This window comes from Trichoderma gamsii (assembly GCF_001481775.2).
Source record: "Trichoderma gamsii strain T6085 chromosome Unknown Scaffold_2.2, whole genome shotgun sequence".
Taxonomy (NCBI): Eukaryota; Fungi; Ascomycota; class Sordariomycetes; order Hypocreales; family Hypocreaceae; genus Trichoderma; species Trichoderma gamsii.
This window is the reverse complement of record NW_020171339.1, coordinates 1,064,319-1,087,207: the sequence shown is the minus strand read 5'-3', so window position 1 is coordinate 1,087,207 and position 22,889 is coordinate 1,064,319. Positions and strand designations below refer to the sequence as shown.

Sequence of the window (22,889 nt, the reverse complement as noted above, 5' to 3'; positions counted from 1 at the left end):
TGGTGGTGACTAATGTGTATACATCTATTTTGAAGGTAATATGAATAGAGAGATTATCCAACTATAAATTATGATCAAATATAGAACCTCGAATATTGTCATGTGTTATTAGTGAATGCGCTTTTATTGCAGGCGGGCAATCCAGCTCTGAATCTTCTGTTGGATCTGGTCGCTGTTCTTCTCCATGAAGAACATATGGCCATTCCCGTGGATGCCTGCCTTTGGCAGTTCGAGGTGAATTGTTTGATTACAGCCCGCTTGTTTAAGGTAGCTGACCGTGCAGTAATCATAGGGCACATGATACGACGCCTCAGAAGTAACCAAAAGGATGGGCTTGCTGGCCAGATTCGTGAGCTTTCGTGGCGGGGGACTAGGAGCCTGGAGTATACATTGGGTATGGTTCTTGTCAGGCGCAGGATATGTCTTCTGCACGAGATCCACCGCGGGAACCTTAACAGGGGGAGTGTAGGTGAGCGGAATGTCAGCTAATCCCCAAGCACGAGCGGGAGCGGTGCTGAAGATGGCTTCCTGGAAGGGAGGTCCAGTAGGTTCCAAGAGGATGAGAGCCTTTGTAAATTTCGGACGAGCATCGGCGATGACAATGGGCATTAAGCCGCCCTGGCTATGCCCAACAAGAATCACAGGCTTCCCAATCCTGTCCAGCAGCGCCGCACCAGCATTCTGAACAGTAAGCTGCTGATATGCGGCGTTGTTAATAAACTGGACGTTGGAGCTGTAGAAGGTATCAAAGATGGCATCGCCCATGGAGCCATTGCCTGGCCACTGCGTATGAAGGACAGCCTGTGGCCATAGATTGTAATTCTGAGGGGCGGTGAAGCGCTGCTCAATAATCTCGGCGGAATAAGTCGACGGCTCAGCCACCATGTAAGCAGGCTGCCATGGGGAGCGTGCTCGAAGCGTCTGGTCCACGAGGTATATCTCGTAACCTTGGTCCAGGAACTGAGAGGCCCAGCCACGGCCACCATCAGGCTTGTTCAAGAAGTTCTAGACGAAAATAGGCGAAACATCTATTAGCGAGTATCTCTGTGGGGTTAATCTTGAGATAGTATGCAATAGCTGGCATGTCGCGGCTTGATCCGCGTATTTTGCCTTTAGCTCAAGGAGTACAATCGACGGTATTTCAGTCACAAGCAGGAGATGATGGAATAAGATTACAGACACGCGTGCAGACTGGTATGAATGATGTGAGGAGATTCGAAAGTAAACGGACTCACAGTTCCAGTCTGGGCTTGGCCATGGATGAAGACGATTGGGTTAGACTGAGTAACCCCTTTGGCCGGCTGCAGCCTCTCGACATACATCTGCTCGCGAAAGATGTGACCTCCGGCGCCATCATCTGCATAGCCGCCACCGGCATAGAAAAAGGAGCGAATCGCAGCGACCTCTGAAGACGCCGCTGACACGCTGCTGGGACCATTTGCATAAGCAGAACCAGAAATGGCTGCCAAGAGGGTAGCAGTGGCGATGAGCCGCATGGTGACACAGTGATACAGAACTTGGAGAGCTCCAATTGGGATGAAACCAAGCCAAATCTGCCGGTGCGAATCAGAAGAAAGGCGAGAGCCGGGCCTCGTTGCTGTGGATGTTGAGTCGAGGTACAGATCAGGTACACAGCGATAAAGGAGACAGGCCACCACGAGCGATGGTAGTAGGATATGTCAAGCGGTATTGCTTGGCGTTTCGTCCTTGTCTCTTTGATGCAATCGTATACAATAGTCTGGGATTTCCACGTGGAGGGCGCGAGTGTGGCAACTTGGGCCGTGCAGGAGAAGGAAGGAAGCGAGGTATCTGCTGCAACCAAGATGAAGGAAGGAGAGCTGCATCCGCGTGGGGATCGCTGCCTCCTGCGCCTCGCTCTTTCCTTCCTGGCATGGGGACTTTCGCTCATAAGATGGGCGGGCCCTTCCAGTTGCGTCTCAGAGCTGAGCAGGTGCTGGGCAGGGTTTAGGCGAGCTTTCCCAAACGGGCCATGTCAAGAGCATGGTTGGTGGATGTGATTCTGCACTATGCCGGTTCAGAAGTTGGATTCCAGTTACAAGTACTCCAGTTCTAGATTCTACACCAATAGCCCTGCCAGCATTGTATTTCGAATTAAAATTTCGATGCCTGCACAGGAGACGATACACGACGCATTTGGCAGGCACTATAATAGCTGTCACCCCTTTCCTACTCTTCAACACGCTCAATACGCTTTATCCTCAAGTGTGTCTCATCACAATCGGCATATACCTCGGCAAGACTTTTATCTGCGGCGGTACTTGTGCGTGCTCGTGGACTCCAAAGCGAGCTGAGTTCTGGGTTGCAAATCCCCCTAGTTGAAAGGTCAGGGATTATAACCACGCCGCCAGCTTGACTTGCGCATACCAAGCCAGCTGATGCAGGGTTCAGAGCTGCTGGACGCTCTGAATGGTACTAGTATGGTCCAGATGCTTTGCACGAGGGAATATCATCCCTTACAAGTGCATTTCTAGCATGTTACTAATAGAGATACTACCTAGGTAGCCTTAGTTCACTATACAGTATGCTACAGTAATAGTATTTGCTAATCCTTTGCGATCTCCTGTTATATTACGGAGTTATATCAGGGATTCAGGGATCTTAAACGGCGCATTTCGCGATGACCCCGGCAATCTCAAACGCTGCAGATTTCTCTGCTTCTTCCCATGAGGCTCGCAACTTCGACCCCGGAAGCGCTCGGCCAGCACTAGCACTGCTACTCAAATTGGACCAGGCTCCTGGATTCCATCCCGGCCTGCCGCGTTTCCAGTTGGACTCCAATTGGCGCAGTTTCATTTCGCACCGCAGTGTCGCAATGCTAGTGGTGGTGGTGGTGCTAATGCCTGATGGAGCAAGGACCGGCATTTGGTCTGACCAATACAGTATGTGCCATCCCACCTGGATACGACCATGCTGCAGCATCGGCAAACGAGGTGCAGCAGTTGATGGCGAGTTCATGCATTATTAGTAGAGGGTGCTCCATTAAAACCTGCGAAACATGCTGTCAAATGCTGTCTTCAAGCGAAATGGCCCAGTTCAATTTACAAAGACACATGAAACAAGCATTCAACTGACATCGAGATGATGTGCGTTGACAAATCACACGCAACGCTCATCAGCACCGTAAACGCAAGAATAGCCGCCCTATGTTGACCCATACCTATACGGACGGCTACGGCCCGCGTAAATCACTGCTAGTCAAGGCCTTCAGTTTTCGGTTTTATGCTTAGTTTTTTTTTTTTACTAACTAAAGTTCTCCGCTGCGGTAGTGGCTAGTATTAGGCCCGGCTCTCGTGTAAGCTGATGTCGGGAATATGTGCCAGTCCTGTTTAATCGCATCCCCACGGCATCCCTCCCTGCTGTTTTTCGCCTCCAAACAAGGACTTCTCCAGGCGCAACTCCCCCCTCATTAACGCGACCCAAGGGTCAACCCCTAATACGATCATATGATTACCGCTTTCTTCCTCGCTTTCGGCCCCAAATGGCACCCTGGCCAGCCCTGTAAACTGCGCAGGCCACACGGGCCACGCGGGCCACCAGCCGGTTGATGATGCCAACATCGCGGATGGGATCCCAGCAGGGGCTCTTGATACCGAGTATTTTTGCATGAGTCTATCTTGATCGTCACGCTCTCCACCGTCTTAATCCACCATGGCCCGCTGCCCGTCAATGATCACCCGGTGGAAAAACTCAATCTCACTCTGGCTCCATCCGTTCTGATCTTCGTCGTTCTTTCAACAACTTCTCCTCTTCGTTCGTCACATCCAGTGCTGGTCCGTGAAGTGGGATGCCTGGCAGGACGCCGCTGTAGCCATGGATTCCACGCTTCTTATCCACTGGCTCTTCACCTGGCTGGCCCTCCTCATCATGGCCATCAGACTCTGGGGGAGGAAGTATGTGCGACAGCCCTTCAATAGGGGCGACTATCTCACAATGGCTGCTGCCGCCTGTGCTCTCACCAGGCTCGGCATGATTCATGTTGTCTTGACTTGGGGCACCAACAACATGACGGCTGCCCAGCGCGCACATCACCTCTTTACACCTACCGAGATCTATCGGCGGGAAATCGGCAGCAAGCTAACCATCACGAACCGAGTCTTCTATAACTCCTAGTCAGTATACCCTGGGAAATTACTGTGCAAAAACTATACAGCTAGCGGAGTGAGGATCTAACGCTTGGGGGACGTGATTGTAGTCTTTGGCTGCAGAAGCTCGTACTGCTGGATCTCTATCGACGACTCATCCAGGATCTTCCCTACGAAAAATGGCTGATTCGGGCTTATCTTGCTTTTTTCTTTATGACATATGCGACTGTCCAGATTCTGACCTTTGTCGAGTGCAAGCCCTTTCACCTTTACTGGCAGGTTGTTCCTGATCCAGGTATGATTAAACCTTTTCCTACTTAGCACCACCATGACAGCCCCTCTAACTATCGACATAGGCCCTTGTGCAGAGGCTCAGATTCAGCTGATTGCCCTCGGCGTTCTCAACATCGTAACCGACTTCATGTTGATTATCCTCCCGCTTCCCACCATTTTCAAGCTGAAAGCGCCACCAAGTCGAAAAGTCCAGCTGGTTGTGCTTTTTACGCTCGGTATCTTCATCATTCTCATCACCATCATCCGACTACCCATCAATTCTCAGAACGCTACTAGCCAAGTGAGCCGTACAACTTGGGCGAGCACCGAGCTCCTTACCGCTGCTATTGTGGTCAATGCCCCGACGCTCTACTCATTCTGGAATAAGAGTCGGCAAAAGACATCAGGGCCTCAGTTACAACAAGGAGATAGTGAAAACGGCAAGGGGGTTGGCCAGTTCGCTTTGGAAACGATAGGTGGCAGTACTTTTTCTGGTGACGGGAGTAAAAAGCGCAAATCGAACGTAGGGGTGTTGCAGACGAAAGATGCTACCGTGACCGAATACAGGAGGAGTGGCGACTACATCAAATTGGCCGACGAGCGAGATCACATGTCACAAAAGTCAAGCCAGCAGGAAAATCCATAATTCGGCTAATGCTTACGATTCATCTCTCCTTTTTTTTTCTTATCATCAGCATATGTACCTTATGAGCAATACTGTTACGATTTCTTTTCATCCGGAGTTTATACAAAAAGTCACGGATCAGAATTAAACTTGATACCCTTGAATTCACGATACAGCCCGTCTTCGCAACTAATTTTCGTGCCTGTAGGATACACCCGACGCAGAGCACTCTCCCGACTTATAGCTCGAGGTGACTTCTAATGCTTTCGACTTCTTGTCTTACCACCCTTCCAGCGTAACTTCCCAACCCACTCCGCAAACTTCTGAACCTCTTCTTCTTCTAACAGCAGCTCAACCGTGTAATAATATCTCGCCAAGTCTTCATGATTCCTAAAGCGGTGTACGAATCTGTGACAAGCACCACACAACCACGCCACGTTTTGCAAGTCTTCCTTACGATGCCATCCGCGTTTGACGGCTTTATCGTGCACAAAGCGAGGAATGAGGTGGTGATATGATAAGGGAATCCAAGAACGCTCGCAAAGCTCGCAGGCCTCAGTGCGAGTAGATGCCGTAGCCGGTGGTGGTTCAATGAGAGGAGTGAGATATGCTGTGAGAATGGGAAGCAGAAATGCCTCTGGCGTGGATGGGAGATGTGAAGGCTGAGACGGGTCTGAGGAGATGAGGTTATAAGTGACGAGCGTCTCGCAAATGGACGCCGGCAGAACGATCTCTGATAAGCTATCCTCCGTCAGGGGCAGGGAATACTGCGTCTGCAGCGCTTCTGATTCCCTCCATGAGCGGTAGTCCAGCTCCTGCAGGTCCTGCGGGAGGTTCTCAAAGATGCCGTCGGCCAGGTAGTCGATGAAATCGGCGAGTTCCTGGGCGTCCCGCTCCGGATCCGCGACCGCAACCGCAGCCGGCGCCGGTGACGTCGGCCCCGCCTTGGCTCGTCTCCTGCGCTTCGGCTCCGGCGCGGGCGTTGCGGGCTGGAGGATCGTGGTGGAGAGACAATCTCGAAAGAGTGGGTAGTTGAGGCTTTCTTCATCCAGCATTGTCTTGTTAAGGGCAAGTGAGAATGATTCCTCAGATAGATCGGATCGGTCGGCAGTCGGATATGCGAGATGCTGAGTGTCTCTGATTCGGTTGACGTAGAGTGAGGATTTGATTGGGTGGCTGATGGCCAGATTGGGGAACCTGCAATTTCTAGATTGAGGGGCTGCGGATAATAGTTCAACAGAACATGATTGATTACCGAGGATGGGAAGTGTATATCTCATGAAATATATATTGTACGAACACATGAAGAAGGTTTCATAAAGCAGTAATAATACTCCTGTCGGGGAATCTCACAGAACTTCGTCGAGACTCCTAGTCTACATTCTGTATTCTTTGAGTGCATCTTGCAGCCTGCAGACTAACTGGTTGCCGCCTGACTCACCGGCTTCACTTAAGTCTTTTACCCTGGACAGCTGAAAAAGCATGGCTCCAACCACCATTGCATTCGACCTATACGGGACCATCCTTTCCACCGACTCCATTGTCAAGGAGCTGGCTAAACTTTTCGGAGATGAAAAAGCCAAGGTAGTTGCCACGCAGGCCCGGCGCTACCAGTTGGAGTATTCTTGGAGGATCAATGGCATGGGTGAGTTTCTTCATTTGAGTCGCCCAGCTGCAATGCAGACATCGAAACTGATTGCTTCCGGCCAAGGCATGTACCAGTCGTTTGGCGAATTAACGCGATGGTCATTCCGGCACGCTGCTGCAGAAGTCGGCGAGGAGCTGTCACCAGAGCAGGAGGACAAAGTGATGAACGCCTACAACGGCCTAGACGCATTCCCCGAGGTCGAGGCAGGCCTCAATCTCATTGCCAAGACGCCTGCAGTGGAAGCCTACGTCTTCTCAAATGGCACCGAGGCCATGATCACGTCGTCACTGCGCACATCCCCATCGCTGGCTCGATCAAGCTCAGTCCTGCCGGCGTCTCGGGTTGTTAGTGTTGATCCTATAAGAGTGTTCAAGCCTGATCAACGGACGTATGCGCACTTTGCCAAAGTGGCGGGCATGGAATCTCAGGTAGAGAAGTTGTGGCTGGTTTCCTCGAATCCTTTTGACGCTCTGGGTGCGAGGGCTGCGGGTTGGAGAAGTGTTTGGGTTAATCGAAATCCCGATCTTGGTTGGATCGATGGACTGAGCGGTGCGGTTGGGTTGAGGCCGACGGTGATTGCAAAAGGCGTTGATGATGCTGTGAGGAAGATTATTGAGATTGATATTCAAGGTAAGCCCGTAGACGAGTAGGAGCAATTCACTCTGGAGCTGAACATATCGCACTATCTTTATATTGCCTACATAAAGTTGCTTGAATTTTCATAACAACATTCACAAGCCATCTCATTGCTTTCTGTTAGTAACATATCTATATCAATACTATCCCTGATATGTAAGGAAAGGCCTGCGTTATCTCGTGCATTGATTTAGCCATGCAGCAAGAACGCGGCCCGCTATAGTTTAGTGGCGGTCACTGTGCAGCAGCATCCTTGCACCTGCTATCGATACGCGTGACGCAGCTTCCATTTTCAACAGCACTTGCTCTGCCTCCTACAATTTCCAAGTTCTTTAAAGCTCCAGTCTACATTCACATTGGATTTTCTAATCTCAAACAAGTCTCTCTCTCTCTTCAAAGCACTTTCTTTTTTCTTCTTAACCACCTACGTTCAGTCAACTCCACTGCATTGCCGCGCGATTCGAGAAGCTCGCGTCAGCCGTTATGGCTTCAAAAGAAGACCGTAGCCCCCATAGCTCGTCGCGCCGACATCGGGATAAATATGATGACTGTGAGGATGGCTCTGGGCATAAAAGAAGATTGATGCTAATGGAAACAAGCATCTCGCCGCGACCGTGACGACAGCCGAGACAGACATAGACGGCGCGACCGACGAAGATCTCGAACCCCAGAGGACTCTTCTCGGAGACATCGAAGCCGTGATAGGGACCGAAGCCGTGACAAGGACCGAGAAAAGAGACGCGATAAACATCGGGACCGAAGTGGCGACCGTGAAAGAAGATCTAGACGTTCGCCGGAAGAAAAGGATAGCCGTCGGCGTCCACGGCACAATCGTTCTGACGACGGCGACGACGAGCGTGACAGCCGCGCACTAGCTCGGCGCCAGGATGGCCCTCCTGTCAGAAGATCGGGGCCACTACCCTCACAAGCAGATTCTTTTGCCGGCACAGCAGAGGGGGCCGACGACCCCGAGAAGCCCAAAGAGAAGCCGAATATAGGAAACACAGGCCGGCTAGCGGCCTTGTCCAACTCGGTTGCCCAGGCAGACGGCACATCAATCGTGCTCAAGTATCACGAGCCGGGAGAAGCACGAAAACCTCCGCCGAGCGATCACTGGAAGCTCTTTGTATTCAAGGGTGGAGATATTATCGACACCATAGAACTAAGTGCAAGGAGCTGCTGGTTAATAGGGAGAGAGACGGCCGTGGTTGATTTGTCCGCAGAGCATCCGAGCCTCAGCAAACAGCACGCTGTCATTCAGTTCCGTTACATCGAGAAACGGAATGAATATGGCGACAAGATTGGCAAAGTGAAGCCGTATGTTATTGACCTAGAGAGCGCTAATGGAACCATCTTGAATGATGAAAAGATTCCTAGCAGTAGGTATCTCGAGCTGAGGGACAAAGACATGTTGCTGTTCGGACACAGCACGCGAGAATATGTCATCATGCTGGCTCCAAAGGATTAGGGACGACATCGGAGCTATGCAAGAAGACAACCTGAAAGAAGGCAACCTGAAACAAGGCAATCTGAAAGGAGACAACCTGAAAAGAGACAGCCTGAAAGGAGACACCATGAAAGGAGACAGCCTGAAAGAAGGCAACTTAACACTACCACGAAAAGCGCTGATATACCCCCGACTACTCAAAGCGCTGATTGGTGGTGACAGGGAGGAACCCATCAGTCTAGGCTATAATGCATGCCTGCTTCATGAATTCTATAATCAATATCCATCCAAGTGTAACAAGATTAAAAAAAAAAAAAAAGTGTATTTAGAGCCACGAGAGGGAGCTGTTTGCATCGTTAGTCGAGCACTCGGATATAGACTGCTACATTCGTTATTATTGCAGGAGAACTTGGAGGAGGTTTGATGGTGCTTTTAGAAAGCAAGAACCTGTATTAGCTCTGATGTAAATTGCACTGATATTCTAGGCTTCCAAAAGATTATGCTAAAGATCAAGTTGAGGAGAGATCTTAGTTTAAGCAACTGATCTTGGCAATGGAGCTGGGGTGATTATTCGTCCTAAATTTTCTGTGGCTACGGTCGAATTTACGGATAGGAAGACTAGCTGCTGCTGTCAATTTCCCGTGTTTGCTTGTGTTATTGTGACAAACCATTGAAGAAGGCCATACATATGCTGGTCTGTTGCGAATACGTATGCAGGATGTAATCAGTCCAAAGAGCCATCTTTTGTGAGGTCCAATCTGGGTGGGGTTTAGAGCAACCAAAGTCCCCAGTATATAGAGAATCCATGCCCGAAATAGCCCAGCAAAAAATGCTATATGACAAGTATCGTGAGATTTTTAGCGTTGCGAGATCAGATCGTAAGGCTGCTAAGGAGTGGGCGCGCTTGAGCGTGTTTTCCACAACTAGGTGGGTTCATTCTCAAGTATAAGACGTTTTAATAAGAAGAAATCGCTGATCGCTGTAAACAGATGAGGATATGCAAACGTATTATGAGATGTTACTCTAGATGTGGTATTAATGAACAAGAATGTAAAGTTCTCTCAAGAAAGCAAAATATGCTGAACGGCACTATCAGCGATCAGAGCTAAGTCTCGCTTTCTTTGCATTATGTGCGCGTGGGTGAAAAGAGGGCGAAAGCGGATTTACCAAAGAAAAGTCGCATATTCAGCCGCTGATGTTTGCATTTTTCTCCTTATATGAGGTTGTCTTTAACTACGTAGTTGGATATTTGTCTCATAGCACCTAGAAATGCACAGATATCGTCCTGGCAAAGCTGAAGCGAGCGGTGTGATTTCGGCGCTTCAGCTATCATCGCCGATTCAAAAGAATCATCCGATGAGAATTATTCATTAAATCCGCTCTGACGCACCCGTGGGGACAGTGATGAGACCAATACCTGAAATAGCCATCTACTTGGTCGATTTCGGAGATGGCAGAATGAGATATTGGCACCGCAGGAGTATCATATTGCCGTTGCATTTCGTATTCATGATGTAGAAAGTGCACAATATGGTATAGTTTTAGATACTGTCGTACATATTTTGACACATTGTTTTTTTAAGAGGCCAAGATCGTGTACAAGAAAGATATTCAAGCTAATCTTATCACGTTGATTTGACCATAACTACCTAGAACCTAGTATACATATGATACAGTATCATAAACAAAGCTGAAGAGGCCTGGTTGAAATATGAATTTATTGAGATTGTCTGTAAACCAGAGCTAACTAGGTGTGAAACATGGCGTTCTCAGATAATCCTGCAATACAAAGAACATGATAGGTTTCTTAGCAAGATGCAATTCTGCTATCACATGCATCTCGGGTTGCAAACACCGAGTTCATAGTCGCTCTCTGTGCTAAATTGGAGTTGTGGCCTGTTGGACTCATTTAAAAAGCAAGCAGCATGAGTAGTGAGTGCACTCCATACCCATAAAATAAACCACGGTTGCCGACTATACCCGGCCAGCTTTTGGTGGAAGAATGGCGCTGTTATGAATGTATGCGAGTATTTACACCGAGGCACAGAGTTCATCTGTATCTATCCACATAGGGAACTTTCTGTATGCGGCTCTTCTCTGCGCAGAAACAAGTGCTAGGACTTGCGGGGCTGAACTTCTCATTCAATCAAAGTGGTATTAGGGATCAAACAAGTGGCTGCCAAGGGCTTCAAAAGGTGGGCAAGAATTCAAGCCCAACGGTTGTTGCCGATCATATTCTCGATTCAATTAAAAGATCAACTTGATGGCGGCATAGTGGGCCATGCACAAGGATTACGAAGGTCTTTGTACCGAATAATGGCTTGGATCTAACATGGGGAAAAAGGAAATTTTTTGTCTGAAAAGTCCCTGAGAGGTTGACTGCCGATCTATGCGGTGCTTCGGCTTTCAAATACGTCGTTTGTAGAACACCAACCTAAGCTTCACCTTTGTTCCTAACCAGAGTCACTTTGATGACTTACACGGAATAAATAAATAACCTCGTTGACTTCTTTGCTGATCTGGGGATAAGAATCTGGGGGTGGGCACTACCGTGCCCACTGCAGAAACAGATTCTTGTAGCATTTCGTAAGCGAGTATAATAGTGGGCAAGAAATGCAGAGCATTACTATTCGTATGTATAAACCACTTATAAAGACCCACGCAATGTTTCCGATCTTTGTACCCGCGAGTCAGATATTCAGATTGTATCTGTTAGTTTTCAAGTCTTTTGTATGTCATTTCAATACTTCTAACGAAGTACATACTGCCATTGCTGTAGTAATAGCCATTACTCTATGTGGTGAGATAGTGTCCGTATTAAGGAGTAAGGGTCCTGCGGCATGCCGCAGCGGCTCATGAAAAGAGACAAGGCGAGTCGGGATACCTGGCATAAACCAACGAGCCCGCTGCTAGATATAGAGATAGCTACAGGTAGAGTGAAGATATTGCTTGTGCCTGGACCTCTCTGTGTACGAGTACACACTTTGTAGGCCCCCTGGAAAGGAACTGCTCGTATCGCCTGCCTGATACATGCCTGCATGTACTCCACACACTCCTAAGTAAATATTCGTTAACAAAGTTTTGAGTCTCCTTATCAACACATAGAAGAATGGAGTCCAAATCGAATGCTATCACCAATTCGAACCGGCCAAGTTCAGCGGTCAGCCCCAGTTCAGGGATCTTTCGCAGCTAGAGCCTGTGACATTCGGCGGGAAAATGACGTCAGAGCAGTTCGATTTTCGACGCCGCCAAGGTGATGGTGAGGATCTTATGCAGGAAAAGTCGGCCGTCAGTATTGAGAAGTTAATGTTGCTGCGTATGGATGTAGAGCACGGTAACAAACTTAAGGAGGGAGCAAGGCCGTTGAAGATGGGGCCGGTGGCTTGAGTCTTGCGGCCTGTAAGATGCCCGATCTGTATCAGATCTACTTTGGGTGAAGGAAAAGAATGTGACAACACTAGGCATTATGATGAGACAAGATGCTTAAGAAGGCAACCATACTAGAAGTTTAGACATGTACATCTATGTAGTACAAGACAATTAGCTAATTACTTTGTAAAACGAGGACTCTACGTTGTAATTCCTTGTATGCATTCATACACCGCAGTCTGTCACTTTTGACTGGACGGGGCCCTGGAACGGTGAGCGGCCGGGCTCCGGCTTGGCGGAGCCGACACAGAACGGCAGCCACAGACGAGGCGCTTTATGCTATGGCAGTAGCCCTACTCGTTTAGCGTAATCGCATCCATCTGTTGCTCTTTCCTCGTGGGAAAGCACTCAAGGCTTGGCTGCATCTGCAATGCTTTGAGCAGGAGCTTCCAGCTGCCGATCTTTGCAGTACACGATATCTCGACAGTGGGACAAATTACGTCGGTGGTGGACACAAACGGAACTCAGAGACGGTGCATGCTGCAGGTCGAAGCTGGTACTGCCAAACTCGTTATCCCAGCGGTGAATATGCGTAGTATGTGGCTGATCTGTCGTATACGGTACAGTTCACAGATGTACCTTGACGTGTCAGCTATCAGGCACCGCCGCTGCACCTTCTTTCCTACGACCACTCAGGGAGTTTCCATGAAGAGACAGCAATGCACGCAGATGCTTGGGGGACAAGAGAAACCTTTTCATTTAGCATCGTCTTTCACCGTCATTATATTGCCAGATTAGTCATGCGGATCAAGGGCTTGGACTTCTTCCCCTGAGGATTCAGCAACAGCAATCCCTGAACTCGCCTCACCTCGGGCAGAGGCACCGAGAGAGCTGATATTGCTCCATTTATACCACAGGCCATGCTCCACTCCATGTGGGTGACAATCAAAAAAGGTTGAAGCTATTCCGCGCTGGTTTTGCTTGTGCTCCGCGCAGCCTGTCAGTAGAATCTTCCCCATGGGCAGCGTAAACCAGACGCTGATTTGTGATTCAGGCCGCGTTCTCTACGATGTGGGACGATAAACGCCGCAGGTTTCATAGACTCGTCTCTTCCACGCGAGCGATTGGAACCATGAATCTCTCGCTAAAGCTCACACGGTTGGGCCGGTCTGTCACTTTTGGGCCTCTCAAGCCCCATAGCCCAGCTATCGCGGCCTCCACCGCCGTCGTCATAACGCCTCGGGCTCATGCATCTCGCGAGGCTTTGAGACTCTCATAATCTTGTGTCTCACATCGGCTGCATTCGTGAGAAGAAAACACTGGAGATTCTGATAAAATGCCGCATTTGGGTTATCACGTCCTCCACTCCACCAGCTGTCCACTCATACTCTATACCTCCAGACAATCTTGGCGCTGCTCAGTCTCGTCTCGTATGAGCCGATTCATGGATGGTATTGCTTCAGGGGCCCGTTCGACTCCACCGCCGTGCTGAGTTGACGGAGGCGGTGTTATGAAGAGGAATCTACGTCGCATGTATGTACTTGTGCGAATGCCAAGGCGCTGACAGAATCACATAAGGCCCAATGTACCATGCCGAACGAGACGGCATTTTGATTCCATGGCAAGCTGAAGGGATGCACTTCATACGTAGAGAAACGAGTGGAGAAGTAGCAGTTTAGAGCTTCGAGGAATCGAATTTCTAGATATCTAAGCAGCTGTCCATCCCCCGCAAACCCATCGTTGTTCTCCATTATCTACCTCCATCACTCCACAGACTTACACGATAACCATCTCAAGATCCATTACCCGCAATCTACCGCTTCAGGAAGCGGCCTTCACTTCATCTGCTTAACTTCCTACACCCATAAGACACAACGACATTTCATTCAAAGCTTCTCAAGCCCTCAATCACAATGGCGCCTATCGCGATCACCCCCGAGACCTCTCCTGAGCGTGGCTCCAATCTCAAGAAGTCTCTTTACCAAACTCGATCCCACAGTAACTCTATTTCTTCTGTTGCCTCTATTACTCTCAACGATGGCAATGTCATCCCTCAAGTTGCTCTTGGTGTATACAAAGCCCCCAACGGCCAGGAGACCGAGGATGCCATCACGGCTGCCCTCGATGCTGGATACCGTCACATTGACTCTGCTGCTCGATATGCCAACGAGGAGGCTTGCGGTCGTGCCATCCGTCGTTGGCCGGAGAAGACTGGGAAACCCCGTGAAGAGATCTTTGTGTGCTCTAAGCTATGGGACGCCGATCACGGCTACGAAGCTACATTCAACGCACTCTGCACTTCTCTCGACATGAGGGGCCTTGAATATCTGGACCTGTATCTGATCCACTCTCCCGCTTCAGATGAGCAGAAGCGTCTGGAAAGCTGGCGTGCTCTGGAGACAGCTCAGCGCCTTGGCAAAGTCAAGTCCATTGGCGTCTCCAACTTTGGCGCCGCTCATATTGAAAATCTCGTTGAGAACGCACGCGTGGTCCCCGCTGTCAATCAGGTTGAAGTCCACCCTTTCTGCCAGCGCGAGGCTCTGGTTGATCTCTGCGATAAGTACGGTATCAAGATCGAGGCTTACTCCCCGCTGGCTCGGGGCAACAAGCTCGAAGATCCTACTATCAACGCCATTGCCAAGAAGTATGGCAAAACTCCCGCCCAGGTTCTCCTCAACTGGAATGCTGCTCAAGGTAATGTTGTCTTGCCCAAGAGCTTGACCCCATCTCGCATCGAGAGCAACCTCCAGAGCTTTGACTTTGACTTGTCTGAGGAAGACATTGAGACTATCAATGCGCTTGGCACTGAGAACTACGTCACTGGCTCCATGCACAAGTCCAGCGACTGAATGACTTTATGATTTGACTACATGAGATATGAAATTCTCCTCTTCACGTCTGCGAGTTATTGTCTCCCAATTTTTTGCATCTTCTTGTCTAGACTGGATCTGGATCCGAACTTTTGACATGATACCTTGACTACAAAAGTGCTATTTGAAGGGCTGCGGCATTCGCATCGCCGTGACTGGAAAGCATGAATAGATGGATAGAATTTTATAAAGGAATAGGCTCAGGCGGCACAGCCGCTCAGAAGGGGAAACTCGGCATTTGCCTTTTATAGTTACTGTTATTTAGCGATTACTGTCCAACCGAGACAAATCCAGGTTGTTTGATTATTATTCTGAAATATGACAATCCTTTTTTTTGCTCAGTGCTTCTTACCCTGTAAATATGACAGTTCATAAGAGCATTGCCACATACAACTGCTAAAAGGTAGCATATCTATTTTCACATGTTGCTTCTCAGTTGATGACGTTCTCAAGGGAAGAGTAGGGTATCTGTTCAGGAATAATAAACTGGCTGGGATCGATCGAAAGATTCATTTCCGTTGGTTCCTCTTTTAACATTGCGGTCGATTCAGATAACAATGCAAGTCCACAATTATTGAGACATTTTGTACAAGATATGTCTCGGAGCTCTGAATTGGGCAAAGATGAGCGAAACACACTGCATGAAATGATATGCCCTCTTTGTCAGAGTAATGTTAGGGTAAAAGTATCTTCGAGTAGGGGTGGCCTTGGGGCAGTTTTATTTCATTTAGAGGGAATGAGTTGTTGTTTAGCCTGGGAATGCTGTTATCGATTGAATATATAAGTAGCTTCTAACACTATAAGATACTGCCTTCAGTGTGATCGACGGTTGAGAAGATTGAAGGGGAAAAGACGGGGATGGCACGTGTTGGGCCACAAAAAAACAGACGCTCCACGGTTCGCCCCAAACGGAAATGTCACGATAGTTAGGAAGAATGGAGAAGGGAACGGTGGTTCTGCTGCGGAGAGGTCCATACAACGGGGGGCTTTTATGCGAGAAATAGGGTGATGCAGCATTTCATTGCGTATTAACTTCTCTTTAGTTCTCAGCTTTGTTAAAGGGGAGCGGTTATCCAGCACCCTAATTCCATTATCTAGCCCTCCAACTTGAGCATAGGCTGCTGCTACTATTATCACTACTGCTACTACTGCTGCTATTACTATTATTATTAAATATATAATATTTAGCAGTTATATATATGTGTTTTAATATATGGAACGGCTGACTTATTACACTATAGCTGGGGTGTTAGTAAGATTAGGATGCTAAATAACACTACCCTTAGTAAAACTTAAGCAGCTGCGTGAGAGGAGGCACATTGTCTCTGTAATTACTTGGTTATGCTCTCTATTAGTGCTAGTCTTTGTTCTAATAATAAAATACGACTCGTACAATTAATTTCTTCTTAGGTATACGTGTCAAACAAGGCTGGATATAGAACGCGAAAGGAACACATCTCGTCTAATCGGAGGATGAGAAGCATAATACAATTGGCGATGACCATCTCTAATATACTTGGCTTGCGACCTCAGCATCTATCGAAGAAACACGCCTTGGCAGATTATCTTATCTCGGAGACTTTCATGTTCGGATGCTTTCATGTTCGGATACTTTTTAAACCCTCGGATACTTGACTCGGAAACTTTTTACCCGTAAACGTTTATCCGTACACAAGAGAATCGCATTATAAGCTGAGTAATGCCCTTGTTTAGAATCACCAAGAATTGCAATTACATCATAGTAGCTTCATCTGAACCAAGTTGGTTTTTTACCAAGGAAATGGCTAGAACGAGTTGGAATACTTCGATACCACATTTCGGCAGTTAATCTCTGATTAGAGTCGCATCAGAATTCATCGTCAGCCCGAAGCTGCGAAACTTGAACTCAACTAATACAACTAATTGTCGCCCCAGAACTAGGAGCAATGGTATTTATACCTTATTCGTCTATGATGCAAATGCGAAAAGCTTGAATGGCTGCGTGGAAAAGAAGCAAGTGTAGCATGCCTTCTTGAAAGAAAGCACTAATTTCTGACAGAGGCCTCTTATTTAGCACTGTCATGTTCTCCAAATATGGGCTGTTAATTCCCTGTAAGCATCGCTATACTGTTTTATCGAGGAAGTAAAGAATCACCGATGGATTCAATTCATCAATCTGAGGATGGAGCCGCAGAGGGCTCAAGGGTGATCAATTGCTATGCATTAAGTTCGACTTTTGCAGGACAACCTCGCAAAAGGCCTTGAAATGCAGAATTTGGTTTTGGTTAGCAGTGCTGCGATGAAGTTAATGATAACGGCCGAATCTTGTACAGTGACAATCGATATCGATGTGCTCAAGCGTGGCCCGCGGCTCCACGACCAAGATTTGGAACTCGGGCACAAGACGCCTATAAGAACAAAAAGAAGGAAAAATAACTGAGTATAATGTAATTTATTAATGTTGGACCCAAAGCTTTTCTATATCGCGCTGTTTTAAAGCCCAAATCCAAGAGTGTCCCAAACGCCATGATAGACCCAATGCCTCAACAGTTGTCGCTCAAATCACAATTCCACATGCCTAACAATGCGACACCAACCGATCATTTCCATGAGTAAGAAAAAGGAAGAAAAGAAGAAAATAAAAGAATCGCGCTAGTTGTTCTTAAAACTGCAAAACAAACGTGGAGAGAAAAAAACAAAGAAAAGCTTAAAGGGCAGCTCTCTAAAGTGTCTTTTGCGACTCAGGAGTCCAGCTCAGCACAATCTGGTTGAACCTCTCCAGCTGGGCCGGATCCGTAGCCCAAGTCGTCAGGAGTCTCACGACGGAAAACTCGCCATACTTCTCCCACTCGTAAAACGAAAACTCCTGCTGCAGCGCCTTGACGAGGCCCTGGGGCAGCAGCGCAAAGACCTGGTTCGTCTCCGTCTTTGCGCTGAGCTGGTAGCCGGCGCCGACAATGGACCGTGAGAGCTTCTCGGCAGCCAGATTGGCGCGGCCGGCGAGCTTGAAGTACAAGCTGTCGTCGTCGCGGAACAGCTCGGCGAACTGGACGCCCATGACGCGGCCCTTGGCGAGCAGCGAGCCGTGCTGCTTGACGAAGAACTCAAAGTCCTCGGCCAGCTTGGGATCCTTGACGACGACGGCCTCGCCAAGCAGGGCACCGTTCTTGGTGCCGCCAATCCAGAAGATGTCGGTGAGCTCCAGCATGTCGTGTAGCGTCATGTCGTTCATGCTCGAGGTAAGAGCAGCGCCGATTCGAGCGCCGTCGGCAAAGAGAAGCAGGCCATTGGCCTCACAGAGACGCTTGAGGGCCGTCAATTCGGCTTTGGTATAGACGGTGCCAACTTCAGTGGCGTTGGAGATGTAGACGAGGCGCGGGCGGGCCATGTGCGGGAAGTGCCAGTTGTCGTCGAGGGCCTTGGTCAGCGACTCGGGCGTCAGCTTGCCGTCCTTGGGCGCCACGTTGATGATCTTGTGGCCGCTGGCCTCGACGGCGCCCGTCTCGCGCGTGACGATGTGGCCGGAGCTGCAGGCAATGACGGCCTCGTGTGGACGAAGACAGGCGGCGATGCTGATTGCGTTGGCCGAGGTGCCGCTGGGCACGAAGAAGATGCCGACGTCGTTGGAGCCCAGCTGGCGGCGGATCAGCTCGCGGGCCGTCTCGCTGTAGCTGTCGTGGCCATAGCCGACCTCTTGGGAGTTGTTGCTGAGCAGCAGCGCGTTGAGCACGTCGGGATGGGCGCCCTCGCTGTAGTCGTCGGTGAAGCTGTACTTTGTCTTGATGGATGCGGGGCCGGAAGCAGGCATGCTGGGCGGTAGGTTATATGATGATGTTTATCGATGGGAAGAAGCTGAAGAGGAAGAGAGGTTTCCAAGTTGTGGACGGATTGATAACAAACAGAGCTGGGATATGTCGACGACACCGCTCTTGTGATGGTAACTCTCTAATATCTAGCACAATTGGCAGCTGAAGGAGAAAAGAAAAGAAAAGAAAAGCCAAATCAACACGAAGAGTAGGGGTCCTTCCGTCTGAAGCAAATAGATAAAGATAGCAACGACCCTAATGTACCTTGATAACCAGCAAGTTACAACAAGGCAAGAACGGAGCTCCTCTCGCTTAGACCACGAGCTAGCCGGCAACAAACTCCAGTCAAAGTTGCCCGAATTGATGACACTTCGTACGCATGAAACACAAATTTTTCCTATTCCATTACGAAAACCTTTCCATACTAGGATTCTCCAATTAAAAAGTTCCATTGTAATGTTTACAATTAGCAAATGGGAACTGGTCTAGACGCCTCGAATGCCAGCGCCGTCGGAGCCGGCACCTGGAGCTAGCGCTTCATCCGGCAGATGCCGACACAGGCCGGCCGCGATTATCGGACACGGGATTCCGGGATTTCTGCTGGTTTGGGAGAAGCTTTGAGCAGGAAAGGGGATTACGATAGCGATAGCGATACAACCATTGTCCAATTGAGGGAAGCCCGGCAAAGATAACACGATGCAAACCTTTTCTTTATCTTCTCTTTTCCCCTCAGATGACCTCATATGCAGACCACTGGTGCTCGGATTTAACGAGTGGAGAGAAAAGGAGGGAAAAAAATTGGTAAAAAGATCTGATGGAGATGGCGAATTGGACCTTGTTAGCGGCGGCCAGTCTCGTCGCCGCAACGGCCCCACGTTGAAGGAAGATTTCAAGTAAGCTCCGAGCCTGCCATGCCGCATGCATAGCCCAGAACGACCAGACATAAGCCCATCATCTTTTCCTGCCCCATCAATCAGTTGAAAACCACGGACAAGACTCGGCAAGTTTGATAGGTGCCTGCTGGGATGGAAGCTAGACCCGAATGATACAGCCAACATAAACGAGGATTGTTGAGTTTGCCTCACACCATCATCAACTGCTTTTGTCAAAAGGTTATCAACCCAGCCCAGCCAGGTGCGAAAGGCAATTGCGTCGCCCTCTCGTTCAATAAGCCGCCCGGAACACCATCCCGAGAGCCGCACGAGCATAAAAAGGAACCAGTGTGAAACTCAATTGACCCCTCTTTGCCATTGATACACAAAGGACACAGCAGGTACTATAAGCATGGCTTTATAGATGACACGCTTGGCATTCCATTCGGCAGCTGTATTAGGTAGACAAGCAAAACAGCCAATGCCGCTTCTCCGCCTTTTGTCCCTCCTTCTTTGTTAGTCACGAGATGCATATGCAAGGATCATGAGCTAAATCACTTTAAGCTCCGACATCTTGTTTGCTTGAGAGCGCAGAGTTTGGGTTGCTACTACTAATTGTAGTAGTACTAGCTCTGAATGCAATCCAGCGGTCTGCAAATTGTTGAGGCCCCATGCACTAACTCCTCCATATTGCTAACAACTCTTCTTCACTTTGGAGGGTAAAATAAGTGGTAAAGAAATGCGATGAGTTTTGAGTGGAGAAACGTGCCTCGATTCACCATTTCTGGCCCCTTCCCCAACCCCATATATCAAAAAATTCATGTATCAAAGAAAGTGTCGCTTGCCTAAAAAATCCCTTCAGAAAAACGTGTCATGTATATAGTCAACTCACCATTACTCGCCAAATTGCCGCCATCATCCGAATCGCCTCCATCCTCGCCATCTCTCTCCCTTTTCCCGGCTCAACTTCGTCCGAGGTTTATAGCTCGCCAGGCTCTTCAGCAACCAAGTCTACCTTGACATTCTCCAGCCCCAAGTCCCCTTCGCTCATAGCTGCAGGAACCTCTTCCCGCGAAATGCCGGCCGCATCATCTACAATCAGCCTTGCCACGTTCATGCCCATCAAGGCGCTCGTCTCCATCGTCGAGATGAAGCTCTCGATTCCCGAGGTGTAGTACAATCCACTTCCTAGAATGGGGTCCTGGAACGTCACTCGCGGAAGCTCGACCGGGTAGGCGTAGAACCAATGAGGGTAATACCACGAAATTGGATCCACACCGCCGTTGTCGCCCCCGTTTTCCCCAGACGTAAAAGCCTCTGGCACTTTGACGCCAAAAAGCTCGGACAGGAACTGTGGGGTCACGGGCTTGGGCGAAAAGATCTTGTACACATATTCTGTGGTGTTCGTTTTCGAGTTGAGTGTCGTCCTGAGCGTGCTGACAGAGTAGAAGCCCGTCTGGCCAACTCCTTCGGTCCCCTCCTTCGGCTTCTCGCCCTCTGCGAGAGTCGTGTACACATTGCTGGGGGCTGTGCTTCCTGGTGCCAGCTTGAAGAATTCGGGGTCCAGCTTGTGTGGAGAGGAGAAGAGCGTGACGTGGAGTTTGGTGTAAGGAATCTCTTCAATGTGGTGCTTGATAACTCCCTCGCCGGCCTCGATGTTACTGAATTGCCAGGGAGAGGCGATGATCACATCGTCGAATGCCGTGGCAACCACTTCTGGCTCTGTAGATGATGAGCCGGCCGAAGCAGTGGATATTTCATACTTGGGTGCTGAAGACGAAGTCGTTTCCTTTGCAAAGGCAATGGCTGCGACAGTGGTGTTATGTAGCAGAGTGGCACCGCTGGTTTTGACCATTTGTTCAAAAATGCGCCAATTGCCTCCAACCACGGACATGGCGCCATCCGTAGCAAACGAGACCTACACATTTGATATTAGAATCGATGTGGAAACGGACATGCAAACAAAGACTTACCATGGTTTCCAATCCATGGAGATATGCCAGGTTCGAGGCATAATTGACTCTTGTAGCAGCCTGGATAATGTGTCTTGAAAACTTTTCATCAATCTAGAGAGAGATGGGTCAGCTATTGTCATTAAACCCATCATCCACATCTCTCGCTCACCTTGTTCTGCGCAAGAAACTGCTCCCCCGTCACCCCCGTAATCCCCACCAGCCCCAGCTCATACGTCCTCGCCGTCAACGACCGGAACGGAAAATACGGCGTCTCATACAGCTTCAAGAACTTGCCCACCACCTCCTTGACCAGGTTCACCGCGCGGTAGGGACTCATGCCATACCGCCACCATAGCTTGCCCGCGTCCCACCACCAGGCGGTGCCGTCCGTCGTCTCATAGACAAAACTCTCGCCGTCCCAGATGGCCGTGACGTCGGCCTGGCTCTCGGCGACGCGGTAGTTAGACCCGATGGACAGGTTGAAGTTCTTTGTGCCGTTGTAGAGGATGTGGTTGACGGCGACGAAGATGCTTGCGCCGAGCTCAATGGGCTGCGACGGGTCGTCGTACGCATTGACGGTCAGGGTGCGGCCGCCGATGCGGTCCGTCTTTTCAAAGATTGTGATGTTGACCTTGACGCCGGCTTCCTCTGCGTATTGGCGGAGGTGGTACGCAGCTGAAGCCCCGGCAGCTCCAGCTCCTGTAACAGCGTGTGGTTAGTTTACCATTTGCCGTCATCCCCTCTCTCTCTCTGTGTGTGTATGCGTATGTCTCATATTCCAATCGTGGCGTGGGACTCATCCCCACTCATATCCCCGAGGAAATCAAATCTCAACCAGACGGCAACTCACCGATAATAGCAACATTCTTAACCCCAGCTTGTTTCACCTCTTGCTTCGACGCCGAAGCTTCCGCAGCAACGGCCAATCCCGCCACCAAAGCCGAGCCCAATTGCAGCCGCATCTTCACTCAAAGCCCAAAGCACAACAAGGCGAATGAATCCTAAGAAACACGAGATAAAGGAGATGCCAGTCGCGGAACCAGCGCAGACAAGACCAAAAATAAGTATGTAGCTATTCAATGGAAATTCAACTTATATCAATCGCTTGATAAGCACTATCAAAGCGAACCCCCTCACGCTGATGTATAGTCTCAGCCTGATGCAGTGGTCAAAAGGAGCTTCGTGCGTGCTGCAGGATGGGGATGGCCTGATTGCGTAGTCAGTTCCAGCCACAAAGTGAAAGCCACACTCTACTCGGAGCTTGGATGATGAAATGAGCTGAGTATATCACGTGCCTGAGATCGAC

The 22,889-nt window shown here is 49.2% G+C and overlaps 7 protein-coding genes across 7 annotated transcripts; 4 read left to right on the top strand and 3 right to left on the bottom strand.

The window, feature by feature from the left end:
• Positions 1–123: 123 nt before the first annotated feature.
• On the bottom strand, positions 124–1,496 carry TGAM01_v200857 (hypothetical protein; the record flags this gene model as incomplete). The annotated part of the gene is made up of 2 exons (XM_018808899.1): positions 124–1,005; positions 1,236–1,496. The coding sequence occupies 2 exons, from the start codon at positions 1,494–1,496 to the stop codon at positions 124–126; spliced, it is 1,143 nt and encodes a 380-aa protein (XP_018657889.1).
• Positions 1,497–3,831: 2,335 nt separating this feature from the next.
• TGAM01_v200855 (hypothetical protein) lies at positions 3,832–5,022 on the top strand (the record flags this gene model as incomplete). Its single annotated transcript, XM_018808900.1, has 3 exons — positions 3,832–4,130; positions 4,214–4,398; positions 4,460–5,022. 3 exons carry the CDS (start codon positions 3,832–3,834, stop codon positions 5,020–5,022), a joined length of 1,047 nt encoding a protein of 348 aa, XP_018657890.1.
• Positions 5,023–5,258: 236 nt separating this feature from the next.
• TGAM01_v200856 (hypothetical protein) lies at positions 5,259–6,056 on the bottom strand (the record flags this gene model as incomplete). Its single annotated transcript, XM_018808901.1, has 1 exon — positions 5,259–6,056. The coding sequence occupies one exon, from the start codon at positions 6,054–6,056 to the stop codon at positions 5,259–5,261; it is 798 nt and encodes a 265-aa protein (XP_018657891.1).
• A 427-nt stretch (positions 6,057–6,483) lies between these two features.
• TGAM01_v200854 (haloacid dehalogenase, type II) lies at positions 6,484–7,299 on the top strand (the record flags this gene model as incomplete). The annotated part of the gene is made up of 2 exons (XM_024548637.1): positions 6,484–6,646; positions 6,713–7,299. 2 exons carry the CDS (start codon positions 6,484–6,486, stop codon positions 7,297–7,299), a joined length of 750 nt encoding a protein of 249 aa, XP_024406648.1.
• Positions 7,300–7,768: 469 nt separating this feature from the next.
• Positions 7,769–8,753, top strand: TGAM01_v200853 (hypothetical protein; the record flags this gene model as incomplete). The annotated part of the gene is made up of 2 exons (XM_024548636.1): positions 7,769–7,835; positions 7,885–8,753. The coding sequence occupies 2 exons, from the start codon at positions 7,769–7,771 to the stop codon at positions 8,751–8,753; spliced, it is 936 nt and encodes a 311-aa protein (XP_024406647.1).
• A 5,261-nt stretch (positions 8,754–14,014) lies between these two features.
• On the top strand, positions 14,015–14,950 carry TGAM01_v200852 (2,5-diketo-D-gluconic acid reductase A; the record flags this gene model as incomplete). Its single annotated transcript, XM_018808903.1, has 1 exon — positions 14,015–14,950. One exon carries the CDS (start codon positions 14,015–14,017, stop codon positions 14,948–14,950), a length of 936 nt encoding a protein of 311 aa, XP_018657893.1.
• A 5,657-nt stretch (positions 14,951–20,607) lies between these two features.
• On the bottom strand, positions 20,608–22,545 carry TGAM01_v200851 (prenylcysteine oxidase/farnesylcysteine lyase; the record flags this gene model as incomplete). The annotated part of the gene is made up of 4 exons (XM_018808905.2): positions 20,608–21,546; positions 21,602–21,694; positions 21,753–22,282; positions 22,434–22,545. The coding sequence occupies 4 exons, from the start codon at positions 22,543–22,545 to the stop codon at positions 20,608–20,610; spliced, it is 1,674 nt and encodes a 557-aa protein (XP_018657895.2).
• Between the last annotated feature and the right edge of the window lie 344 nt (positions 22,546–22,889).